Source organism: Somniosus microcephalus, chromosome 9 (assembly GCF_052327205.1).
Source record: "Somniosus microcephalus isolate GS21.2 chromosome 9, FLI_Smic_1.0, whole genome shotgun sequence".
In the NCBI taxonomy this organism is placed as follows: domain Eukaryota; kingdom Metazoa; phylum Chordata; class Chondrichthyes; order Squaliformes; family Somniosidae; genus Somniosus; species Somniosus microcephalus.
Genome location: NC_140995.1, coordinates 115,008,351 through 115,034,854, shown reverse-complemented (window position 1 = coordinate 115,034,854; position 26,504 = coordinate 115,008,351). Strand labels below are relative to the sequence as shown.

The following is a 26,504-nucleotide window of genomic DNA, read 5'->3' as shown; positions in this document are numbered from 1 at the left end:
CTTTGTACAGGCAGAGTCACCGACTGCTTCAGGGCCGGGGCTGTCGTAGATCCCAGTGAAGCCGCCACACACTCCATTGATGGCAGCAAAAAAGAAAAGGCTTCCAAATGAGGGCTGTAAACTCTAAAGTCACACCTGTCAGTTTCTGCACATTCTCAGAGACTGACCCCAGAGCCTACATATATCTGAGCTGTTCCTCGAACATCCTTCTTTTCAGGCGAGTACCCATGAATTGTGGGTCCAATGACTCTGAAACCTAGGGCAACCATTTCCTCTGCCTCTGCTGAGAAAATTGCACATCCTCACCTTATAACTCAGACCTTTGACAATAGAGATTAGCCTGCAGTGCTACCGGCTGTAATGAAAAGTTGCTATCCTTCTGGTTCACAAGCATCATCTACATGAACGTTTATCATACTTCTTTCATGTCGTCTCATGCAATCTTGATCTTCAGCAGTTTCTTCCTATTGTCAATTACATTGTTTCTGATTGATCGCATCATAAATCAATTATTCAGTGATAAGAATTTTCAGTGTTTCACTAGAAAAATAAATAACATTTGAAGGAGGCACAGACTGGCATAACTGGAAGAAGCCACAGAAATATTAGTAACAATCATTTGTGGTCACTTTTCTTTTCAACAAAATTATTTTATGAATCAATTTTAGACTTGGTGCACATTAGGTACAATGGTGCCACTGGTTAGTGTTCCCGTACACTACAGTGAAGTGCACTGCAAGCCAAATTAACCTTTCATTTGTAATTATATTTGTAAACTGTATATGATCAGTACTGTTTATCAATGGTATAATTCCTAACACTACGCATTTCTTTTTTTTCCTGCAGATAGAGGTGTTTGCTTGTCTACTTTGTCTCTTTGGATACTTTTTATTTATATAGAAGCAACAATCAGATTTAAGGATTTAAGAAATTTCAATGTAGATCTTTGCCGCCCATTTGCAGCGCACTGGTAAGTCAAAGAATCCAATAAATTTGGGAATTTATAAAACAGTTTGAACTTTAAAAGATACGTTTGATTTTAAACTTTATATATTCTTTCTGCTGAGTTCATGCCTCTGCACTGGTGATCTTGGTGCTCTAGAGGATTGTAAAGGTGTGGTCTGGAGATTTCTCCATGGATTTGTCAGATGGCTGGATATGGAGCTTATGCAGCAGTTCAGCTCTCCTTTGACAGTGTTGTTTTCAGTAGCTGGTACTGCATGATTCTTTAACTAGCGTTGGTTGAGCACTGTCAACATTTGCTCATTGGAAATATTAGCTGCTGAAACTTAGGTCGCGATTTTGCCGGCGCTCAGAGGGCGGGTTTGGAGGCGGGTCAGGAGTGAAAATCTAAATGATTGATGGCAGGTTGGGAAAATGCCGCCATCCCATCTCCACTCAACTTTACAAAGTGTCGGGTCTGCGAGTCCCGATCAGACCGACACCAAGCAACGGGAGAGGCACTTATGGTAGTTAACAGCTTGTTAACTGCCAACATAATCCCATTTTAACAGGCTCTTCCCATTTTACTGCATTTTCAGAGTGTTGCACATTGTGCGACAAACACGCCAGCTGCTTGTGTCGGGTTCAGCAACTAGCTGAATTCTTGATAGCTGCACCTGCAGCATAAAAGCAGACCTGTAACATGGCTGACATTCAAATACCAGAACTTTGTGTTTTGAGGTTTTGGAACACATTTTGCAGGTCTATTGAGCTTGTAAGTGTTTAAGCTGAGATCCATATGCACTGTAAGATTAGGATCACAGGCCACACACAGATTACCCAAAGGGTTTTAGCAGTCGCAAGGCTTTTATTAAAGAGCTACAGTTTTAAAGCATAATCAGATATTACATATGGTTTAAGCTGAGTATAATAGACATACAACCCATGACAGTAGAGAGCGATCTACGACTCCTGAATCAGAATGACATGACCGGATGGACGGTGAGACAGTACGGTGGTCTCGGATTGGGTGGATTCCTGCAGTCTGCTGCAGCGGTCACTTACATTGGGTCATCCCTTGAGTTGTTGGAGGTGTTAGGCCATCAGCCACCTCAGAGGCTAAACTTGACCAAGGTGTTAAGCCGTGTTGGGTGAAAATAAATTCCCATCTAATCTGTGGTAAAGTAAAAGGTGCAGGTTATTGAAAACAGAGCTCTGGGAGAAGCGTCTCAGACCCCGCAGTCTGTGCGAGCACCTTCTCTCCGACCAACAAAATTCACAAGCTTATATACAGTACAAGACTGGAGCACACTGATAGCCATTATTACATTACTTATTCCTTGGCCAATCTGGCTCTGTGGCAACAGCTGCCCCCCCCCCCCAATTATATTCCTTCGAAAACAACCTAATTATAACTTTACATCGTTAGCTAAGCCCCTTCTTTCAGTTCTGTCTTTTATCTAAGTTTGTCTAGTTATCTGGACCATGATTTGCTTCATCGTGGCTTCGGCCGATCTGAGTCAGTGACTCGTGATTGGACATGGCTCAAAGGTTAATCAAATATACCTTACATACATCCGCGTGACAGTTGTTACTTCATAACCCGATTGTTCTGCAAATTTTAACCTTGTTATTGCAGCTTCTCATATCCCCACATGCTTAATCACTTTTGTAGTTCAGTTTCTGACCATCTGTTCCATTTGTGGCTTCAACTAGTTTCAACCGAAACTAGGTTGCCATGCTGTGTCGCTTGACTGCAACATTCAACTGGTTCAAATCCCAACCCTTCAATCCCTCCTGTTGGTCCCGGTACAAATTTAGATTTTGCCCCGGGATACCAACTTCCAATGCCGTTTCTTGCCATCCACCGGGTAGTCACCCTGTATTGAGGGTTGGGCTCAATTGTCCTGAGCTCGTCCTTCGTTGATCATCATGTGACTCTTTACATGTGAGACTCGTCATCCTCGTCGTCTTCTCCTGTTGTTTGCAGTTCGTCTGTTGTTGATAGCAGGGGTTTTATCGCATCTCCAGATGCTACTGGAATGCCAGCGAGTGCCAATTTACAACATACTTTCAAAATTGTTATCATAACACAACATATTGTCATCACTACAACAACAATTATAAATCCATGTATCAAATACGATCCCCATGATCCTCCGAAGAGCCAGTCCAACCAACCTTCCCCTGAGGTTTGGTGTAATTTCTTTAACTCCTTTTGTATATGTTCGGCCAAATTGGTTATATTCTCTGAGCTATCTGGTATGTAGGTGCAGCACTCAGCGCCTATCATTGCGCATGTGACACATTCTTTAGCTAGGAGATAATCAAGGGCCATCCTATTCTGGAGAGCTATTGTTCTCATAGCTACCATTCTTGTCCTACCAGATGGGTCATCGCCCCTCTGCCCGCATGATCTATGCCATGGTGTAACTCCAAGAGCATTTGCCGAATACAAGTGGGGGCTATTACCTTCCCGTCCTTTCGCCAAACCCCTTGATCATCCGCTCTACCTCCTACATGATACCATTCCTGCCTTTCTCCCGGCACGGTATCCCGGTGCAACCTTCCGATGTCTCTCTGATCTACCTGTGTACTTGCTACCGGTAGTTCCTGTTCTAATGCCTACTGCGCTGCCAAATCCGCGGCCCGATTGCCCTCCTGTTGGTGGGTTTCTACCTTCTGATGGGCTTTAATTTTTACTACTGCTGCCTGCTTTGGTGCCTTTGCAGCTTCCAAGGGGGCCCCTATTCGCTGTTGATGCCTGATAAGATCTCCTCCTGCGGTGACAAATCCCCTTCTTCCCCAAGCTATCATATAATCGTGCACCACTCCAAATGCATATCTACTATCTGTGTAAATATTTACTGTTTTTCCTTCTGCCAGGGTCAGGGCCTCAGTGAGTGCTACTAATTCTGCCACTTGGGCTGATAATGCCCCGTCCAATCTGCCGGACAATACTGTTTCTAATTTTTCATTTACGACTGCCCACCCAGTTCGGGGAGACCCGTCAACATATTTTCTGGAGCCGTCCACATACAGGGTAAGCTGTGGGTTTTCCAGAGGATCTTCTTCCAAAGGGTCTCCGTCTACTTCCTCATCTACTTCTGCACATACGTGGGGTTCCCCTGATCCCAGGATCCCTTCAGTGGGATTCTCCCCCGTATCCCTAACAATTACCATTGATTCGTCCTTAGGTATTAGGACCGTTTCCCAACGTGCCCTTCGCATGTTAAATACTGACCGTAGCTTATTGTTATTTAACATTTCTACTATCGTGTGTCTGGTATGGAGGATAATGTCCCCGGTCATTACTGTGGGCTCGCTAACCTTTACCGCCCACGCTGCGCAGTCCAGTGCTGCTACACATCGTGATAATCCAGCGGCTACGGATGACTGTTTAGTGGAGTAATATGCTACCGGCCGTCGCCTGTCCCCATGTTGTTGGGTTATCACAACGGCGTAGAACCCCCCTTCGTTCTCACAATGAATGTGGAATGGTTTCCTCATGTCGGGTAGACCGAGGCCAGGGGCCAACATCAACGCTTGTTTTAAACTCCCATATGCCTGCTCCTGTTCTGGTCCCCACTCTACCGGGGTATTACCGGGACTTCCCCCTTTCACCAATTTCTGGATGGGTTCCGCTATAGCTGCAAAGTTTGGTATAAAATTCCTACTATAATTAAAGAGACCTAAAACCTTCCTGACTCCTCGTACTGAGACCGGTCTGGGCATCTCTTGTATGGCCTTCCGTCGGTCACCTGGCATGGCTTGGGTCCCCTGGGATAATTGTTGTCCCAGGTAAATAACTGTGCTCTGCCCGATTTGAGCTTTCTTAGGGTTTACCTTGAACCCTCCTGTTTCCAGGGCTTGTAGGACTTCAGTTAAAGCATGTCCATGCTCATCTTCCGAGGCGATTAACAGGTCATCCACGTATTGCAACACAGTGCTGCGATACGGGTTGAGGTTCACTGTTTCTAACAGTGAACTCATTACCCGGTGGAATACCGCCGGGCTGTTATGGAACCCCTGAGGTAGCCTAGTCCATGTATATTGTCTTTCCCCGACTGTAAAGGCAAACTTATTCTGGGATTCCTGGTCGAAAGGTAAAGACCAGAATCCATTAGCTATGTCCAAAACTGTAAAAATCTTGTGCTCCGAGTTCAAGGCATTTAAGATTGTGGATGGGCTGGCCACTATTGGGTACAATTTGGGCGTTACCTTGTTTAATTCAGTATAATCAATAGTCAGTCGGAATGATTTATCCGGTTTGGTGACTGGCCATACGGGCGAGTTGGTCATGCTTTCGGTAATCCTAATTATGCCCCTTTCTTCCAGATCACGCACTATTTCTTGTACCGCTTCCCGTGCTTCTGGTTTAATAGGGTATTGCTTATGGGGCTTGTGTTCCGGACCTGGAACCGTGATTGGCTCCGTTTTTACCCGTCCGGTGTCCTGTTTTGTCTTAGCCCAAACCCCTTTCATAATTTTGCATATGGTCCCGTATGGTTTTCGTTCTAGTTCCCAATCCCTGCTCAAAGATGCTGCACTCCCTACCCTAGCCAAATTGGTGCATGGTTTATCTATACTGACCTTGGACCCATCTCCTTTGGACCAAACAATTTTATTTTGCGCGGAGTCCACCAATATATTAAATTCTTTTAGCAAGTCTATTCCTAATATGGTACCTTCGTTATTTGAACACACACAAAATTGGGTGGGGAGGAGTTTTCCTGTTATCTCTAAAACTTGTGCTTCACTTTTATAAGCCTTAATTTTTATACCCCCTAATCCTACTATATATATATATACACACTCCTTGTTTGTCGGAAGGGGCAAATCAGTCAAGGATACTGATGCTCCTGTGTCAACTAACATTTCACACGGTTGGCCCCCTAATAATGCTGCTACATAGACTCGGTTATCCGAGCCTCCTTTTACTGGGGCCGCCTCCCGTCATTGACTCTTCCCTTTCGACTTGAGGTACTCAAGAAAGTCCCTTCTATCCTCCGGACTGAGATAAGAGCCCTGTGTCTGGTCCACGTCTCCTTTCTTCTGCCAACAGCTGTGACTCTGGTGTCCTGGCTTACCGCAATAGTCACATCCCCCTTTCTTTCCACTCCTGCAATCCTTTGCCATATGTCCCATCTTCCCACAATTATAACAGTTCCCCTGAATCCTCTTGTTTGGTTGTGATGCCCCCCCTGCTGCTACCCTTTCCTGTTTAATTTTTACACCTCCCTTTTTGGTGTGTTCAGATTCCTTTGCATCTATCTGACATGCCCATTGAACTGCGAGATCATACGTAGGGGCGGCTACTACCCCCATTTTTAGGATGGCTTGGTGTGCCGATAAGAGTCCATCCTTAAACATCTGGATGAAGGGCTGGTCTGTTCGTTGTGGGTTTGCTTGCCCTGACGATTTGTAATAGGCGTCAAACAATCGTTCTCCATAATCACTACTAGATTCTCCCTTTCTTTGCTTTACTGATTGGATTTTTCCCCAGTTTATAGTAGGGGCCCCAAGTGCCATTTCTACTGCGATCTTAAAGGGCCCGTATGCTGCCCGCTGTGCCGCCAGTGCGGCACTCGCAGGTACTGCATCCGCCCACGCTCCATCTTGCATGCCTGCAGCGGGGTTTACATTTCTCCATTTGTCGGCTGGGCATTTCACCCTAACTAACTGGTGGATGTCTCGAGGGTGTAAATCATGGATTTCCCACATTTCCTCTAAATTCCTCCAGAACTCTGAGTTCTGACTACGGGGTTTAAGGGTTCCTAAATCTTTAAGAATGGCTTGTTTTTCAAGAGGTGAGAAAGCCCGATATCGATGTTGAGCTGGCACTGGGTGTCATTCCCGGAATATCACTTTCATCTCCAGGTGGAGCCAAGGCACATGGCAGGGGGTTTCCTTTATCCCATTCGTCTCCTTTTCCCTTGCCTGTCAATTCCATCCTTTCTACTAAAGTTTCTAATTCTGCTATTCTCATTTCTTGTTCTTCCATCTTACTGGTTTGTGTCTTAACCCTTTTTGTTAACATTACTAACTGATGTATTAAAATTACTCCTGCTTTCTTAGTTTTCTGTTGTTTCTGCTTTTCCCACCACTCCCGTTGTGTTATTGGTTTTTCTAGTGGATCCCACCCATCTTTCTTCATTTTATCGATCAAACCCTTTTGGTCGTCAGCATAGAGTCGACTCATCGATCCTGGCGGACCCCAGTCTGGGCCTCCGCCTTCCGCCATAATGTATTAATTCTTGTTACTAGTTTACCGCGTCCCGGTCCCCCCTAATAACTCGTTCTCAGAGGTCTACCTATCATCCACCACTAGTGATGGAGGTCCTGACTTGTAACTATCTCGCTGTCAGAGGTGATTATTTCACTTGCAGCCGCTAATACATTAATACAATGCGTCACGTAATGCAATACAACAGATCCCGCAATGCAACACAGCAGAGAGACTTTTAGTCTGTCTCGGATTCCCAACTAACTCTGGCCTTCACGTGGGGCCCAGTCGCCCTCTTAATTCCGGCTCAGTATGGGTCCTCGAGACAATTACATTCCTAAATAACACATCAGATTTCAATCAACTTAACCACTATTTAAACTGCATCTCTCACCCATCACGGATACCAGATTCTTTTGAAACTGCGTCGCTGTCACACCGCCCTTCCAAGTGATCCAATTTCTGGACGGTCAAAGATCTGACTTATGTTCATAAATAAATAGACATTCTTATTATGAACAGCTAGCTTGAGCTAGTCGCTTTATTCAGCCATGTGGACTTGTACAGCATCCATCTTGACTACTGCCTTGTGGGTAACCTAGTGCATTGTGGGTAGCTCACTCTTATATACATACAGCTCCACCTAGTGTACCATTCTAGGATGACATGTTACTGATCATTACATCCCTCTTTCTTTGAGGTTAAACAAAATCAGTATCAATCATAACGACATAAACATCTTCACAACAGTCAATACATTTTCAATATAGTTTTCTTTGTACTCAAAGATTAAGTCTATCAGGCTTTTTTACTTCACGTGTGGATCTTCTCAGCACGGGTAAGTTTGATGTGTTTTCATGAGAGCCTGTATGTGTGTTTGTGTTAGATTGTTCTGGTGGTGAGTGACAAGATTCAGTTGCGGCATTGTCATCGATTTGCTCTTGGATAGTCTCTTGTGTTTTTAGGAGGGAACGGCGGTTCCTCCTGAGAATCTGTCCTTCCTCAGTTCTAACAGTGTATGACCTTGGTCCTACTTCCTCAAGAACTGTAGCTTTCCTGTTCCATGCATCTGGATCCTCAATCCTGACAACATCATCCCTTGTCAATGGTTTCAGAGTTTTGGATGACTTGTCATAGTTTGATTTCTGTTTCAGCTTTAACAGTTGAAGTCTCTGTCTTAGTTCCTTACTCTGCTTTTCCTTTGCACAGCAGGGTAGCGTGGTGCGCAACTTGCGACCCATTAGGAGTTCAGCAGATGAAGAACCAGAGTCTAAAGGTGAGACTCGGTAGCTCAGCAGGGCGAGATAAGGATCAGACTTGCTTTCTGTCACTTTCTTCAGTAGCTGTTTGAGAACTTGAACACCTTTTTCTGCCTTACCATTCGACTGAGCATACAAAGGACTGGATGTGATGTGCTGAAAGTCATACTGTGCTGCAAACTGTTGCCACTCCTTACAGTTGAAGCACGGACCATTGTCGCTAACGGCAATCCTGGGAATTCCATGTCTGGCGAAGATGGATTTCACATGCATTATGACACTGCTTGCTGTGGTGCTTGAGAGCAGCGCCATCTCAGGATAGTTAGAATAATAGTCAATCACTAATAGATATTCTTTACCATTCAAATGAAAAAGGTCCATACCAACCTTTTGCCATGGTGCTGTTGGTAAGTCAGCTACTATCATTGGTTCCTTTGCTTGTTTGTTTTGGTGTTTCTGACATGTCTCACATTTGCCTATCATGTTCTCAATGTCCTTATTTATGCCAAGCCAATAAACAGTGTCTCTTGCTCTCCTTTTGCATTTTTCAATTCCGAGGTGTCTCTCATGAATCCTTTTGAGCATGTCTTGACGTAGAGCCTGTGGAATTACTATTCTGTTCTGTTTTAGTAATAGTCCACTTGTGACACTCAATTCTGACCTGATGTGAAAGTACTTTGGACAGGAACCTTTTGGCCAACCATGGTGAATGTTCTCTATTACTGTTTGTAACACTGTATCTTTTACTGTTTCTTCTGCTATTTGCTTTGATTTTGTGTCTGACATGGGCAGCGCAGCAGTGACCATACTCACATGAACATCCACGTCTTCTTCAGTAGAGCTCACATGACTCATTGTGGGTGCTCGGGATAGTGCATCTGCTAACACTATGTGTTTGCCTGGTGTGTAGATCAGTTCAAAGTCATATCTTTGCAGCTTCATCATGAGTCGTTGAATCCTTGGAGACATCTCATTCAGGTTTTTTTTTATGATGGCAACCAGTGGGCAGTGGTCTGTCTCAACTGTGAAGGTGGGAAGTCCATATATGTAGCCATGGAACTTTTCTAGTCCAACTACCAAGCCTAGACATTCCTTTTCAATCTGGGCGTATCGACACTCAGAATCAGTCATAGACCTGGAGGCATAGGGAACAGGCTTCCAATCTTCACCCTCTGCTTGTAGCAAGACCGTGCCTCGGCCATCTTTTGATGCATCCGTTGACACTTTGATTCTCTTTGTTGGGTCAAAGAAGGTGAGTACAGGTGTGGTTGTCAGCACTGTTTTGAGGTTCATCCACTCTTGTTCATGTCTTTCTGTCCATGCGAACTCATTTGTTTTATGTAGCAGGTCTCGCAGACAGGCTGTCTTGGCTGACAAGTTAGGAATGAACTTTCCAATGAAGTTTATCATCCCCATGATGCATAGCACCCCTTTTTTGTCAGTGGGTCGGGGCATGTTGAGTATGGCGTTTACTTTTTCCATATCTGGCTCTATTCCTTTACCAGATAGATTATCTCCTAGGAAAGTGACTTCCTGGATGCCAAACTGACACTTGGCTTTGTTGAGCTTCAGTCCATTCCGGCGTATGCTCTGTAGCACTTTAGTCAGTCTCTCATTGTGTTCTTTCAGTGTGGAGCCCCAGATGATGATGTCATCAACATAGACCTGAACTCCTTCCAGACCTTCAATTATGTGTTCCATCGCTCTATGAAAGATTTCAGATGCAGATATTATCCCGAAAGGCATTCTGAGGAAACAATACCTGCCAAATGGTGTGTTGAAGGTACAGTATTTGGTGCTCTCTTCATCCAGTTTTAGTTGCCAAAATCCTTGTGAGGCATCGAGCTTTGTGAAGTATCTGGCACCTGACATTTCACTGGTGATTTCTTCTCGCTTGGGAATCTGGTAGTGTTCACGTTTTATGTTTGCATTTAAGTCCTTTGGATCCATGCATACTCTTAGATCATTGTTCTTTTTCTTTACACATACCATGGAGTTAACCCAGTCTGCTGGCTCTTCAACTTTCCTGATGACTCCTAGTGTGGTCATCCTGTCCAGTTCTTTCTTGAGCCGGTCGCGCAGGGGTGCTGGAACTCTCCGTGGAGCATGTACCACTGGCTGAGCATCCTCCTTTAGCTGGATCTTGTAAGTGAATGGTAGAACTCCAAATCCTTTGAACACATCCTGGAAATTACTCACTACAGAATCCACTGATTCATCTGGTCTGCTTATGTCACAGTTTATACGGTAGACTCTCTTGACCAGTTCTAAGTCCTCACAAGCTTTGTCACCTAGTAGTGAATCAAGTCCTTCAGCCACAACAGAAAACATGAGATGATACACTTTGTCTTTGACTGTCACTTTAAGTCTGCATACACCTAAGCTATCTATTTTCTGTCCATTATAGTCCTTCAGTAGTACTGACTTTTTCTGTATTTTGGGCTTTTCTTTTATATTTTTAATGTCACTCATACTGATTAAGTTTGCTTTTGCCCCAGTGTCTAGTTTCAATGTAACTAATGCTCCATTTACCTGCAGTGGCATCATCCATTTGTCCTCTTTTACTGCATTAGCTTTATGTTCAGCATTGTCCATTCCTGAGGGCTGCACATTTTCTGTATCCTTTTCTATATTGTCACATGACACCATTCCTACAGAAAATGTCTCACTTAAATCAGTGTCCTCAATCACATTGATTTTTTGCCCTTTCTTTGTTTTTACTTTTGAAAAGCATTGTTTGGTAAAGTGATTCTTTCCATTACATTTTGTGCACATTTTCCCAAACGCTGGGCATTTTCATGACTGGTGTTTGTAACCACAGTGTTTACAATTAAAAATTCCTTCCTCCGATTGCTTTTCATTTCTGTTCTGCCCATGTTTCTTCCCCTTGTAGGACACAGCACCGACAGCAGCACAGTTACTTACTACAATCGCATTATTATTAATTTCACTGAAAGTCTTCGCGTGCTTTTGAGCTAGCTCACTGGCTTGGCATATTTTCACAGCATTCTCCAATGTTAGTTCGGTTTCTCTCAACAGACGTTCCCTGACTTTTTTAATCATGAATACCAAACACAATCTGGTCACGAATCATGGATGATTTCAGTTCAGAGAAATTACATGTCTGTGCTTTCAGTTTCAGATCGGTCATAAAGCTATCAAAAGTCTCATTTTGCTGCTGTGTCTGTGAATGGAACACGTACCTCTCATAGGTTTCGTTCTTTTTGGGAGAACAATGTGTATCAAATTTCTTTAGCACATCTTCCATCTTTTCTCTGTCCTCCTCTTGATCAAATACAAACGTATTAAATACCTCTATCGCCTGTGGGCCTGCAACCGTGAGCAGCAACGCTATTTTCCTTGCGTCTGGCTTCGTGCCGAACCCGATGGCAGCAATGTAGAGTTCGAATTGTTGTTTGAAAGTCCGCCAATTGCAGTCGACATTCCCCGTGAGTTTCAAACCCTCTGGTGGCTTCAAAGTCTCCATGTCGCATTTCACAATATTCAGCAGATTTTACCAATCCTGGTACCATGTTATGTTCATAAATAAATCGACATTCTTATTATGAACAGCTAGCTTGAGCTAGTCACTTTATTCAGCCATGTGGACTTGTACAGCATCCATCTTGACTATTGCCTTGTGGGTAACCTAGTGCATCATGGGTAGCCCACTCTTATATATATACAGCTCCACCTAGTGTACCATTCTAGGTTGACATGTTACTGATCATTACACTGACTACTCGCCCCGCTCACTGGTGCAGGCGGTCTTCCAGCTCCGAAGTACCCTGCTCGCAGCGCCAGTTTGTTGGGTGAAAATAAATTCACATCTAATCTGTGGTAAAGTAAAAGGTGCAGTTTATTGAAAACAGAGCTCTGGGAGAAGCATCTCAGACCCCACGGTCTGTGCGAGCACCTTCTCTCCGATCAACAAAATTCACAAGCTTATATACAGTACAAGACTGGAGCACACCGATAGCCGTTATTACATTACTTATTCCTTGGCCAATCTGGCTCTGTGGCAACAGCTGCCCCCACCCCCCCAATTATATTCCTTCGAAAACAACCTAATTATAACTTTACATCGTTAGCTAAGCCCCTTCTTTCAGTTCTGTCTTTTATCTAAGTTTGTCCAGTTATCTGGACCGCAGGGTCCATTCTTGCTTCATCATGGCTTCGGCCGATCTGAGTCAGTGACTCGTGATTGGACATGGCTCAAAGGTTAATCAAATATACCTTACATACATCCGCGTGACAGTTGTTACTTTGTAACCCGATTGTTCTGCAAATTTTAACCTTGTTATTGCAGCTTCCCATATCCCCACATGCTTAATCACTTTTGTAGTTCAGTTTCTGACCATCTGTTCCATTTGTGGCTTCAACTAGTTTCAACCAAAACTAGGTTGTCATGCTGTGTCACTTGACTGCAACATTCAACTGGTTCAAATCCCAACCCTTCAGGCCGTAGCCACCTTGGGGAAGCCTTCGCCCCTAACTGCCTGATTTCCTCTCTCGGTCGTCTATATTTATAGTTATTTCGGTGGGCTGGTAACCACCTGGTGTCAATCATTTGATTCCCCATCCTATTGCCCAATTGTGAAGCGGGAAGGCATCCCTCGCTGTCCCTTTCTGCATGACTGACTGGGCCTCCCTCTTATCTTTCTGAGGAATGTTTTGTTATGTTTCTTTAAGGACATTTTATGACTTTTCGGCACCATTTTTGTCTATGTGATATCCGAGTGGTAAGGTCAGAAACTGAGAGAAGCGAGATATTAGGAACAAAACCCAACTGTTTAATTACACGGTGTAGCAGAGAGACATAGCTCTTACAAGCTGGAGCAAGCACACAATTCTAACTGCACGAGCCAAGATGGAGGATGAACCTCTGAGTCCTACCCATAATGCAATGCCACATTACCGTACTAACTGGTGTACCAGGACATTGAATACATGACCCATTACCTTAAATACTGGTGAATGTGAACCCTTAATATTTGGCTCCATCTGGTGGATAACTTAAACATTACATCCCAGATTACTATATCCCTCCCCTCTTAAGTTGAACATTACTTTCTTAACAACATTCTTAAAAAGTCCCATAAGGAAACTCCTTTAACGATAGTCCATGCTGAACGAATCTAGCAGGTCGTTATCAATCTCTCTGGCGGCTTGTGAGACCTTGGTGAATGTCTTACAGTCAAGTCCCTGCTTGGTTGTGGTAGAGCCACCTGCTGCTCCTGAGCAGTACTCAGAGTATCTGACTCTGCTACGATGGTTTCCTCTTGACAAAGGGGTCCAGGTGGAACTGGCTCTGTTCGTGGTGGTGGTACCACCGATGCATTTGGATAACTGGGGGCCAACTTGTCCTCCGACATCTCCTCTGGAACCACCATTTCGATTTCCCCTTGTCTGGTCAGTATCTGATCTACATGTCTGCGTACTACCTGACCAGTTCCCATCATGACCATTTATGATACTGGACCGGTCATTGAGTCTATGACGCCAGGAATCCATTTTGGACCATAACTGAAATTCTTGGTAAGGACCGCATCTCCTTCTCCAAAACTGCGGCTCTTTGTCCTTCTGTCATGGTTCTCCTTTTGTTTGATTTGTCGGTTTTCCACCTTCCTTTTTAGGTCTGGGTGAACCAGGTCAAGAGTGGAGTGTAGTCGACGTCCTAACAACAGCTCAGCAGGAGAGAGTCCTGTGGTAGATTGAGGTGTTATTCTGTAGATGAACAGAACTCGTGACACCTTGGCTGCCAAACTCCCTTCCGCACTTTTTTTCATCATCTCCTTAAATGTTTGTACGGCTCTCTCCGCAAGTCCATTTGAAGACGGATGATATGGAGCTGAGGTCACGTGCAATATGCCATTGTTTCTCATGAACTCTTTTGTTTCTGTACTCACAAAACACGTGGCATTGTCACTTACTACGATCTCCGGCAGCCCTTGATTACTAAAACTCCGACGCAGGCAGTCTATAGTAACAGTAGATGAAGCAGAATTTACAGGATAAACATCCATCCATTTGGAATGGGCATCAATGATTATGAGAAACATCTTTCCCATGAATGGACCCGCATAATCTACATGTAATCTTCTCCATGGTTTATCCGGCCACTCCCAGGGGTGGAGAGGAACCGCTGCTGGTGCCTTCCTGTGCACTTGACAAGTGCTGCATGTCTTGACTAGATTTTCTATCTCCTCATCTAGCTTTGGCCACCACAAGTAACTCCTTGCCAAGGCTTTCATACGCGAAACTCCAGGATGACACTGATGTAGTTGCCCTAGGATAGACTGTGGTGCTGGCTATGGAATAATCACTCATGCTCCCCACAACACGCAACCATCCTGCACACTCAGCTCTGTCTTCCTGAAACTGTAAGGTGTGAAATTAGTCCCTTCCAGATGCTGTGGCCAACCCCTCATCACATATTCTCGGACTCTAGACAGTACTGGATCTTTACCGGTCCATGTCCTTACTTGTTCTGCGGTCACAATTACCGTGTCCGTGTCCTCCAACATCAAAACTCTGTCCTCTGGAGCTGCACGGATAGGTGTACCTGGCAGTGGAAGATGGCGCAAGGCATCTGCGTTCCCATGGTACTTGCCCGCCTTGTAAACGATGACATACTCATATGCCCTCAACGTCACTGCCCACCTCTGGATCCGGGGTGACACCATCTGTGGTACTGCTTTCATTTAATTAAAAAGAGATAGAAGAGGTTTATGATCGGTGCATATGGTGAATTTCCTGCCATATATGTACTTGTGAAACCTCTGTAACCCAAACATTACTGCTAACCCCTCTATCTAACTGGGAATAGTTTTTTTCCGCTGGTGTCTGAGTTCGAGACATAAACCCTATTGGTCTTTCTGTTCCATCTTCCAAGCTGTGTGAAAGAACCGCCCCACCCCATAAGGTGAAGCATCACAAGAGAGAATGATGTCTTTCTCTGCATTGTAGTGAACCAGCACATCCGAGGACAGCATCAGTTTCTTGGACTGTTCAAATGAAACCCTCTGTTCCTCTTCCCACTGTCACTGTGTCTCCTTGTGCAGAAGTTTGTGAAGAGGTGCTAACACTGTTGCCAAGTTTGGTAAAAATCTGTTATAATAGTTTAGCAGTCCCAGGTAAGCTTTTAACTCAGTCACATTGGTAGGAGCTGGGGCCTCCTGCAGTGCTTGTACCTTCTCCTTGATTGGATGGAGCCCGGTGGTGTCCACTCTGTGTCACAGAACACGGCCTCATTCCCCAGGAAAGTGCACTTACTCCTCTTGAGCCGTAACCCAGCCTTATCCAATCTTTGTAGTACCTTTCTCAGAGTGCTCAGATGCTCCTGGTCGGTTCTTCCCGTCACCAGAATGTCATCCAGATAGATTGAAACATGTGGGATCCCTTGCAGTGCACCCTCGATAGACGTCTGGAAAATAGCTGGACTAGATGAGACACCGAATGGTAAGCGGTTATTGGTAAACAAACCCTTGTGTGTATTTATGGTTACATACTTCTTGGATTCCTCATCTGGTGTAATCTGCAAGTATGCATGACTCATATCCAGCTTCGTGAATTTCTTCCCTCCAGCCAGGTTCGCAAAGAGATCCTCTGTTTTGGGAATAGGATACTGTTCTAGTTTAGACACCCTATTTACTGTCAATTTATAATCTCCACAGAGTCTTACCGAATTGTCCGGTTTTAAAACATGTACAATGGGAGCTGCCCATTCTGAACATTTCACGGGTTCCAGTATGTTCCCTCTCAAAAGACGGTCAAGCTCAACCTCTACCTTCGGTTTCATGGCATACGGCACAGGTCGTTGTTTAAAAAACCTTGGCAGTGCCTCCTTGTCTACATAAATCTTAGCTGGGGGGCCATTAAATGTGCCAAGTTCTTCCTTGAACACGTTCTCATGTTCAATCAACACTTCTTGCAAAGACAATTGTTTGCCTCCCTCTATTTGATTTATTGCTCCCCAATCTAATTTAAGTTCTTGTATCCAGCCCCGACCTAACAGGTTTGGTCCGGAACCCGATACTACAACTACAGGTAGCTATTCCACGGTGTCCCTGTGTTGCACAGTTACAGTAGCTGTACCCAATGTCGCCACTCATTCACCGGTATATGTTTTAAGCTGCATAGAGCAAGACTTTAACTCTGGAACTTTTGCACGGTTCCACAATTTTGAGTACTCCTCCCTGTTCATTATGGTTACGCCGCATCCTGTATCCACTTCAAAGTTGACCTTAAAGTCATTTATTGTCAGTTGCAAAGTGATAGGATCCACTTTTGGAATGTTCTCTACCATACTATGCATTATGAACATGTTGTCTTCTTTCTCAGCTTCTCCGCTGATGTGATGTGCTTCCTGTTTTTTCACTTCTCTTCCTAGGTTTTGCTTTCCTCCCCCTTTTGGTTTGTATTCCTCCACGGTTGCTTTTGCCCTGCATGCACGTTTTATGTGTCCTTTTTTCCCACACTTGTGGCACTTTTCCTCCAGGAACCTGCATTCCCTCGCCAGGTGATCGCCATTGCATCTATAACATGCCTTTACATGCTCACGTTGTGGTTTCTGATGCATATTTAACTTGTGCACAACAACCTGACCTGCAACTTGCTTTGTAGTAGCCCAGTCGGAACCTTGTATTTCTTTTACATCTCGGTTCGCTGTCTCTATGGCTTGAGCAAGTTCCAGCGCTTTTTCATACGTAAGCCCAGTCTCAGACAATAACCTCCGCTGCATTCGAACATCCATTATCCCGCAAACAAGCCTATCTCTCAGCATGTCTTTCAGGTTGTTGCCGTAATTGCAATCGTGAGCCAATTTCCTCAACACTGCTACATAATCCAATACAGTCTCTCCCGGTTTTCTGTTCTGTGAATTAAATTTGAAACGCTGTACAATCTCACTCGGTCTGGGATTGAAATGGTCCTTTAGCAAGGCCACTAAGTTAGCAAATGATCTGTCTCCAGGCTTTTCAGGACTGCATAAGTTTCTCATTAAACTATACGTCTGACTTCCCACGGAAGTGAGCAAAATAGCTCTCCTTTTTCCAACATCATTTATATCATTTGCTTCAAAGAAATGCATCAACACCTCGCAGTATTCATCCCAGGTCTGCGTCTGAACATCAAAAGCAGAGATCTTTCCTACCGTAGCAGCCATGATCCGTTATTCAGTGCTCTCTTTTTTTCCATCAAGATGTGATCTGTTGATCCTCGTCGCCAATATGTGATATCCGAGTGGTAAGGTCAGAAACTGAGAGAAGTGAGATATTAGGAACAAAACCCAACTGTTTAATTACATGGTGTAGCAGAGAGACATAGCTCTTACAAGCTGGAGCAAGCACACAATTCTTACTGCACGAGCCAAGATGGAGGATGAACCTCTGAGTCCTACCCATAATACAATGCCACATTACCGTACTAACTGGTGTACCAGGACATTGAATACATGACCCATTACCTTAAATACTGGTGAATGTGATCCCTTAATATTTGACTCCATCTGGTGGATAACTTAAACATTACATCCCAGATTACTATAGTCCATTATCCCACCACCCTGTGTTTTGCATTTTACAATTCCCTTATCACTTCTCTTTGCTTTTGATGCTTGTTATTCGACCTTGCTGGCATTTCTGCTATCTGTTCCTGGCTGCATGTTGTCAGTCTCTGTTCTAAGAATTAAAATCCATCTTTGAATCTAACAGCTATTTCATACAACTGTGACCTCCTTGGAAAACCCTCTTCCCACATTGACTGAGCGCTTATAACACCTATTCCTCAACTGAGATATATACCAGCGTAATGGGAATCATTTATACCCTCTCATCCTGGTCCTCAGAATCGGAGGAAGAGTAGCCGTGGCAGCAGCAGAACCAGGCACAACAGCAGCAGCAACAACAGGAGCGCCAACCTTCTCCTCAGTCACCTGATGCTGCACAGGGCAGAGGGCATCAGCGCAAGGCTGCACCGCACCACAGGAGATACCCCCAACACAGGGTTTACAGGCAGAGGATGTGCTTCCTCAACATGACTGAGCAGCAGTGCCAAAGGAGGCTGAGACTTTCGCGAGAGGTAGTCGCTGACATCTGCACAATGCTGCACCAACACCTGGAGCCCAGAGGAGTGGGAGGACACTCCTTACCAGTGGCTGTCAAAGTCACCACCGCATTCAACATTTTTGCTTTAGGATCCTTCCAGGGATCAGCAGCAGACATCAGCGGCATCTCCCAGTCGGCCACACACACTTGCATCATGCAGGTTACCGATGCCCTCTTTGCAAAGTCGCACAATTACATCCACTTCTCCACAGATGAAGTAAGTGTAACTGTGCGTGTGGTTGGCTTTGCAAATATGGCAGGCTTGCCAAGGGTGCAGGGCGTCGTAGACTGCACACATGTGACCATCAGGGCACCCCATCACAACCCAGCTGCATTTGTCAACTGCAAGGGCTTCCACTCCCTTAACGTCCAGCTGGTGTGTAACCACAGGAAGAACATTATGCATGTTTGCGCCAAGTTCCCTGGCAGTTGCCATGACTCGTTCATCCTGCGGCAGTCTACTTTTGCTGAGCGTAGCAGATCATTGAACTTTTTCCTGCACTGAACCCAGGTGCGACCATACAAAGACCTGGAGCTTACCTCCTCAGCAATTTGCAGCCAGGCTGCCTTGGTTTGCTGAGGAGGCTTCCTCCGTCCATTTGAGGGGAACAGTACCACTTGGTTTCAGTTTGGGTTGGTTTGAAACTCGCCTCCATTTCACCTCCAGTGGGAAAATCGCCCCCATATTTTCCAAGAAGTATCTGGCCTCCTTATTCTTCCTACCAAAATGTAATACCTCGCACTTATCTGTATTGAAATTCATTTGCCAATTACATGCCTATTCTGCAGGTTTATTAAGGTCTTCCTGTATTTTGTCGTAGTCCGCTTTTTTAACTATAACCCCAATTTGGTGTCTTCGGCAAATTGTGAAATTGTACTTAAGATTCCCGAGTCCAAATCATTTATGTAAATAATGAACAACAGTGGTGCCAGCACCGATCCTTGTGGAACATCACTTCCCACCTTTTGCCAATCTGAGTAACTACCTTTAACCCCTACTCTCTGTTTTCTGTTTTGTAGCCAGCTCGCTATTATTTTGCTACTTGTTCCCTGACTTCACATGTTCTGATCTTAGTCATGTGTCTACTATGCAGTACCTTATCGAAGGCTTCTTTGAAATCCAAATATATTATATCTACCTTTTCTATGACTTCTTCAAAGAATTCAATAAGATTGGTCAAGCATGACCTTCCCATTTGGAATCTGTGCTGACTACTCTTTATTATATTTTCCATTTTTAGATGTTTTTCTATTACTTCTTTGATTAAGGATTCCATTATCTTTCCTACCATCAACATTAAGCTAATTGGTCTATAGTTCCCTAGCTATTCTATCTCCCTTTTTATATATAGGAATCACATTCGCTGTCCACCAGTCCTCTGGCACAATTTCCTTTCCTAACGAATTTTTATATATATGTAATGAAGCCTCTGCTATCTCTTCCCTAACTTCTTTTAATATGCGTGGATGCAATCCATCCGGACCAGGGGTTTTATCCTCTCTAAATTTGATTAGTTTATCAATTCTCTCCCCCCTTTCTACCCTTTTTGATCTCTTCTTTTATTGTCATGCCCACCATGTTAGTTTCTCAGGTAAATACCGAGGCAATGTAATTATTTAATATTTCTGCCATTTTACTGGCATTACCTGTGAGTTTATCATGTGTATCCCTTAGTGGTCCTATCCCTATCCTGATTTTTCTTCTGTTATTTATGTGTCTGTAGAATACTTTACTGTTTCTTTTCATATTCCTCGATAATTTAATTTTGTAGTTTCTCTTTGCCTTGCTAATAGTTCTTTTGAGTTCTTTCCGAACCTTTTCGTATTCCGTTTTGTCATCCTCTCCTTTGTTGTCTATGTACTTAGTGTATGTCTTTTTCTTTAGTTTCAATTCTACCCTTATTTCTTTATTCATCTATGGTGTGTCATTACTGACTAGTTTGTCCTTGCTTTTTAGTGGGATATATTTCTCCTGGACTCTATTGATCACTGTTTTAAATGTTTCCCACTACTATTCTATTTCTATGCTTGTCAGTAGATTTTTCCAGTTTATTTTCCCCAGTTCCTTTCTCATAGACATAGAAACATAGAAGACAGGAGCAGGAGTAGGCCATTCAGCCCCTCGAGCCTGCTCCGCCATTCAATGAGATCATGGCTGATCATCCAAATTCAGTACCCTGTCCCTGCCTTCTCCCCATATCCCTTGATCCCTTTAGCCTCAAGAAATATATCCAACTCTTTCTTGAATATATTTAATGAACTGGCCTCCACCGCCCTCTGTGGCAGAGAATTCCACAGGTTCACCACTCTCTGGGTGAAGAAATTCCTCCTCATCTCTGTCCTAAATAGCTTACCACTTATCCTTAGACTCTGACCCCTGGTTCTGGACTCCCCGGCCATCGGGAACATCCTTCCTGTATCCAGTCTGTCCACTCCTGTTACAATTTTATGTTTCAATGAGATCCACTCTCATTCTTCTAAACTCCAGCGAGTATAAACCCAATCGACCCAATCTCTCCTCATGCGTCATTCCTGCCATCCCAGGTATCAGTCTGGTGAATCTTCGCTGCACTCCCTCCATGGCAAGAACACCCTTCCTCAGATAAGGCGACCAAAACTGCACACAATACTCAAGGTGTGGTCTCACCAAGGCCCTGTACAACTGCAGCAAGACATCCTTGTTCTTGTACTCGAACCCTCTCGCTACGAAGGCCAACATACCATTTGCCTTCTTAGCCGCCTGCTGCACCTGCATGCTTACCTTCAGCGACTGGTGCACAAGGACACCCAGGTCTTGTTACAATTCCCCTTCTCCCAATCTATTGCCGTTCAGATAATAATCTGCCTTCCTGTTTTTGCCACATTATACTGCATCTGCCATGCTTCTGCCCAATCACCCAACCTGTCCAAATCATACTGGAGTTTCTCGGCATCCTCCTTTCTGCACACACGCCCACCCAGCTTTGTGTCATCTGCAAACTTGGAGGTATTCCATTTAGTTCCCTCGCCTAGATCATTTATATATATTGTGAATAGCTGGGGTCCTAGGACCGATCCCTGTGGTACCCCACTAGTCACTGCCTGCCACTCGGAAAAAGCGCCGTTTATTCCAACTCTTTGCTTCCTGTCTGCCAACCAGTTCTTTATCCAAGTCAATACCTTGCCCCCAATCCCATGTGCCTTAACTTTACATGCTAATCACTTATGCGGGACCTTATCGAAAGCCTCCTGAAAGTCCAAATACACCACATCCACTGGTTCTCCCTTATCTATTCTACCAGTTACATCCTCAAAAAATTCCAGTAGATTAGTCAAGCACGATTTACCTTTTGTAAATCCATGTTGACTTTGTCTGATCCTGTCACTGTTTTCCAAGTGCTCTGCTATTACATCTTTTATAATGGACTCTAGCATTTCCCCCACGACCGATGTCAGGCTTACCGGTCTATAATTCCCTGTTTTCTCTCTACCACCTTTTTTGAATAGTGGGGTAACATTAGCTACCCTCCAATCCATGGGAACTGTTCCAGAGTCTATCGAATTTTGGAAGATGACCAGCAATGCATCGACTATTTCTAGGGCTACTTCCTTAAGTACCCTAGGATGTAGATTATCAGGCCCTGGGGATTTATCAGCCTTCAATCCTGTCAATTTCCCTAACACCATTTCCCTACAAATACTGATTTCTTTCAGTTCCTCCCTCTCATTAGACCCTATGTTCCCCGACATCTCTGGGAGGTTATTTGTGTCCTCCTTTGTGAAGACAGAACCAAAGTATGTATTTAATTGGTCTGCCATTTCTTTGTTCCCCATTATAAATTCCCCTGATTCTGACTGCAAGGGACCTACACTTGACTTCACCAATCTTTTTCTCTTCACATATCTATAGAAGCTTTTACAGTCAGTTTTTATGTTCCCTGAAAACTTACTCCCATACTCTATTTTCCCCCTCTTAATTAATCTCTTTGTCCTCCTTTGCTGAATCCTAAACTGCTCCCAATCCTCAGGTTTACTGCTTTTTTTGGCCAATTTATATGTCTTCTTATTGGATCTTATGCTATCCCTAATTTCCCTTGTTAGCCATGGTTGAGTCACCTTTTTTGTTTTATTTTTATGCCAAACTGGGATGAACAAATTCTGTAGTTCATCCATGTGACCTTTGAATGTTTGCCATTGCCTATCCACCATCAACCCTTTGAGTAACATTCCCCAATCAATCCTACCCAACTCGCGCCTCATACCATCGTAGTTTCCTCTATTTAAATTCAGGACCCTAGTCTCTGAGTCAACTACTTCACTCTCCATCTTAATGAAGAATTCTATCATATTATGATCGCTCCGACCCAAGGGGCCTCGCACAACAAGATTGCTAATTAATCCTTTCTCATTACATAATACCCAGTCTAAGATGGCCTGATCTCTAGTTGGTTCCTCGACATATTGGTCCAGGAAACCATCTCGTATACATTCCAGGAATTCCTCCTCCACAGTATTGTTACTAATTTGGTTAGCCCAATCTATATGTAGATTAAAGTCACCCATGATAACTGCTGTGCCCTTATTGCACGCGTCTCTAATTTCCCGTTTAACGCAATCCCCAACCTCCGCATTACTATTTGCAGGTCTGTATACCACTCCCACTAACGTTTTCTGCCCCTTGGTATTTCTCAGTTCTACCCATACCCATACAGATTCCACATTATCAGAGCTAATATCCTTCCTTTCAATTGTGTTAATCTCCTCTTTAACCAGCAATGCTACCCCACCTCCTTTTCTTTCTTGCCTATCTTTCCTGAATATTGAATACCCCTGGATGTTGAGTTCCCAGCCTTGGTCACCCTGGAGCCATGTTTCCGTAATCCCAATCATATCATATCCGTGTACCTCTATTTGTGCAGCTAATTCATCCACCTTATTATGGATGCTCCTCGCATTAAGACACAAGGCCTTCAGGCTTTTTTATTTGCACTCTTGCACCTTTTAGAATTATTATTTGCTGTGGCCATGTTTGATTTAAACCCTTGATTTCTCTGACTGCCACCTTTGTTTTTCTCCTTCCTTTCTTTTGCTTCTATCCTTGTTTCCCTTTCCTCTGTCTCCCTGCTCAGGTTCCCAACCCCCTGCCATTTTAGTTTAAACCCTCCCCCAGAGCATTAGCAAACACTCCCCCTAGGACATCGGTTCCGGTCCTGCCCAGGTGCAAACTGTCCATTTTGTACTGGTCCCACCTCCCCCAGAACCTGTTCCAATGTCCCAGGAATTTGAATCCCTCCCTCTTGCACCATTTCTCTAGCCACGTATTCATCTGAAATAGCCTTCTATTTCTACTCTGACTAGCACGTGGCACTGGTAGCAATCCTGAGGTCCTATTTTTTAATTTACCTCCTAACACCCTATATTCAGCTTTTAGAATCTCATCCCATTTTTTACCTATATCGTTGGTACCTATATGCACCACAACAACTGTCTGTTCACCCTCCCCTTCCAAAATGTTCTGCAGCCGTTGAGATATCCTTGACCTTTGCACCAGGGAGGCAACATACCATCCTGGAGTCTTGTTTGCAGCTGCAGAAACGCCTATCTATTTCCTTACAATAGAATCCCCTATTACTATAGCTCTCCCGCTCTTTTTCCTCCCGTCCTGTGCAGCAGAACCACCCACGGTGCCAGGAAGTTGGCTTCTGCTGCCTTCCTCTGATAAGCCATCTCCCTCACCAATATCCAAAGCGGTATATCTGTTTGAGAGGGGGATAGCCACAGGGGACCCCTGCACTACCTGCCTGCATCTACTACTCTGCCTGGTGGTCACCCATTCTCTTCCTGCCTGTGCAGCCTTTACCTACGGTGTGACCAACTCCCTAAACGTGTTATCCATGACGTCCTCAGCATCGCGAATGCTCCAGTATGCATCCACTCGCAGCTCCAGCGCCGCAATGCGGTCTGTCAGTAGCTGCAGCTGGATACACTTCCCGCACACATGGTCGTCAGGGACACAGGAAGTGTCCCTGATTTCCCACATAGCACAGGAAGAGCACGCCACAGGGCCGAGCTCTCCTGCCATGACTTACCCTTTAATTAATTCAATAAATTAAATCAAATCAATCCCACAAATTACACTACAATTAAATGATATACCTAAGGGCCCTGGTTTACCAGCAGTCCCCGCAACTCCACAGACACCCTATAAACTATAAACCACAACATTTAAGTTTGGAAAAAAGAAGAGAGAAATACTCAGCAACCAATCACTTACCTGCTTTCTGGTGACGTCACACTTCGATTACTTTTTACTTCTCTCTCCCTCGGAGATTGGTAAACCTACCTGCTCCGTTGCCTCTTAAATCACCGCCGCTGCCTCGCTCCACACAGGTCCCCTTAAAATTAGCTTTTGCCCAATTTATTACTTTGGTCTTTGTCTTACTTATGTCCTTTTATCTGAAACCTTATTATGTTGTGATTGCTATTACCTAGATGTCCCCTACACTAACTTCTCTTTTCTGTTCTGGTTCATTTCCAATTACTAGAACCAGCAGTTCTCCCTGTCTTGTTGGACTTTCCACACTGAGTTTAGTTCATATTTACTGAGCAATTACAGCAATTTAATACCATTCAATGCATTTCAGTGGTGAGCATATAAAACAGAAAATGGTGGAAATACTCAGAGCAGATCAGGCAGCATTTGTAGAGAGAAAAACAGAGTTAATGTTTCAGGTCGCTGACCTTTCGCTAGAACTCTGATGAAAGGCCATCGACTTGAAACATTAACTCTGTTTCTCTCCCCACAGATGCTGCCTGACCTGTTGAGTATTACCAGCATTTTTTGTTTTTATTTCAGATTTCCAGCATCCGCAGTATTTTGCTTTTGTATCAGCAGTGAGCAAGTTCCTCTTTCTTTGCCTCAATTCATTTCTACCCCCAGTTTTAAGTCACTCCCCTCCATGTATTGCTATGTCTGCTCCACCCACTGTACAAAAAGAAATGGAGCAGCTTCAGAGCACAAGAACATTTCCTACATTTTTCTCATCCTGCCAAGTTGAGACTAAGGTGCAGCATTCTTTTTCAGGTATTTGAGGCCTGAATGCGATGGCGGAACTCAAGAGCACCATGGGGTGGGAAAGGGCAAAAAAGAGTTGAAATTCATTCAGTACTCCGCAGGCCCAAAATATCAATAGAAGCAGGCACTTACAAAAATTGAAGACATCTTTACCATACCAGCTTTACTATTTAACAGATAAATTGAAATGAAGCTCCACAGATGAGTCTTATAATTGGGATTATTTAAAAAGTGAATTGGCCCAAAACTAAATTAATTACCTGAGACTCTAGCAGGGTAATTAATGGCAATTTCTGCTACTTATCTTTACACTATACTTCCTGCTTAATGTTAGCTTTGTCAATTAAACGTATTTAAATGCATATATAATTTGAGCTAAATTAAACTTAATGTCTGCTTTGAAAAATAGATCTGTTTTAGCACCATTGCTAAGGTAACATTATCATGCTGCAGGCAGAATTAATGGAAGCTACCCAGTGGGTTAAATGAGGCATGAAGTGAGCCAATTAAAGATGATATTGCAACATTTTGCTATCTTTTATTGCCTGCTTCGCTTTGGTTCACATTACTCGTGTCCCTGTGGTACCTAATACTTCAATCTGCCTATCATGTGTATATTCGTCACACTCCACAGTAATTGGCTCTAATCTTGCCTCAACCACAAATGCATGCTACTTATGCTACTACATGAGATTCCCATATTTCCGAGCAGTTTCATCTATTCACATATGTTGAAAAATATCTTGGATCAGACTGATGTGACAGAAGCATCTACTTATCAACATACGTATGTTGCTGCTGAAGATTGGGAGAAATACTAAGGGTAGGAAGTGATTCATAACTGAGAGGAGAGGCATAGCATACTTGTTGTTCTGAAGGCCACTTGTACCAATGCTCTGTATTTTGGAGGGACGGTG

At 44.0% G+C, this 26,504-nt stretch overlaps 1 protein-coding gene across 4 annotated transcripts in view; it reads left to right on the top strand.

Annotated features, from left to right (window-relative positions):
* Positions 1 to 26,504, top strand: part of LOC147112610 (macoilin-like) — a 187,899-nt gene that overhangs the window by 104,527 nt on the left and 56,868 nt on the right. For all 4 annotated transcript variants that reach the window (XM_085997035.1, XM_085997036.1, XM_085997033.1 and 1 more), the window contains one exon: positions 847 to 970. In XM_085997035.1, the coding sequence (XP_085853161.1) occupies positions 847 to 970 (124 nt within the window). The remainder of the gene's footprint in view (positions 1 to 846; positions 971 to 26,504) is intronic.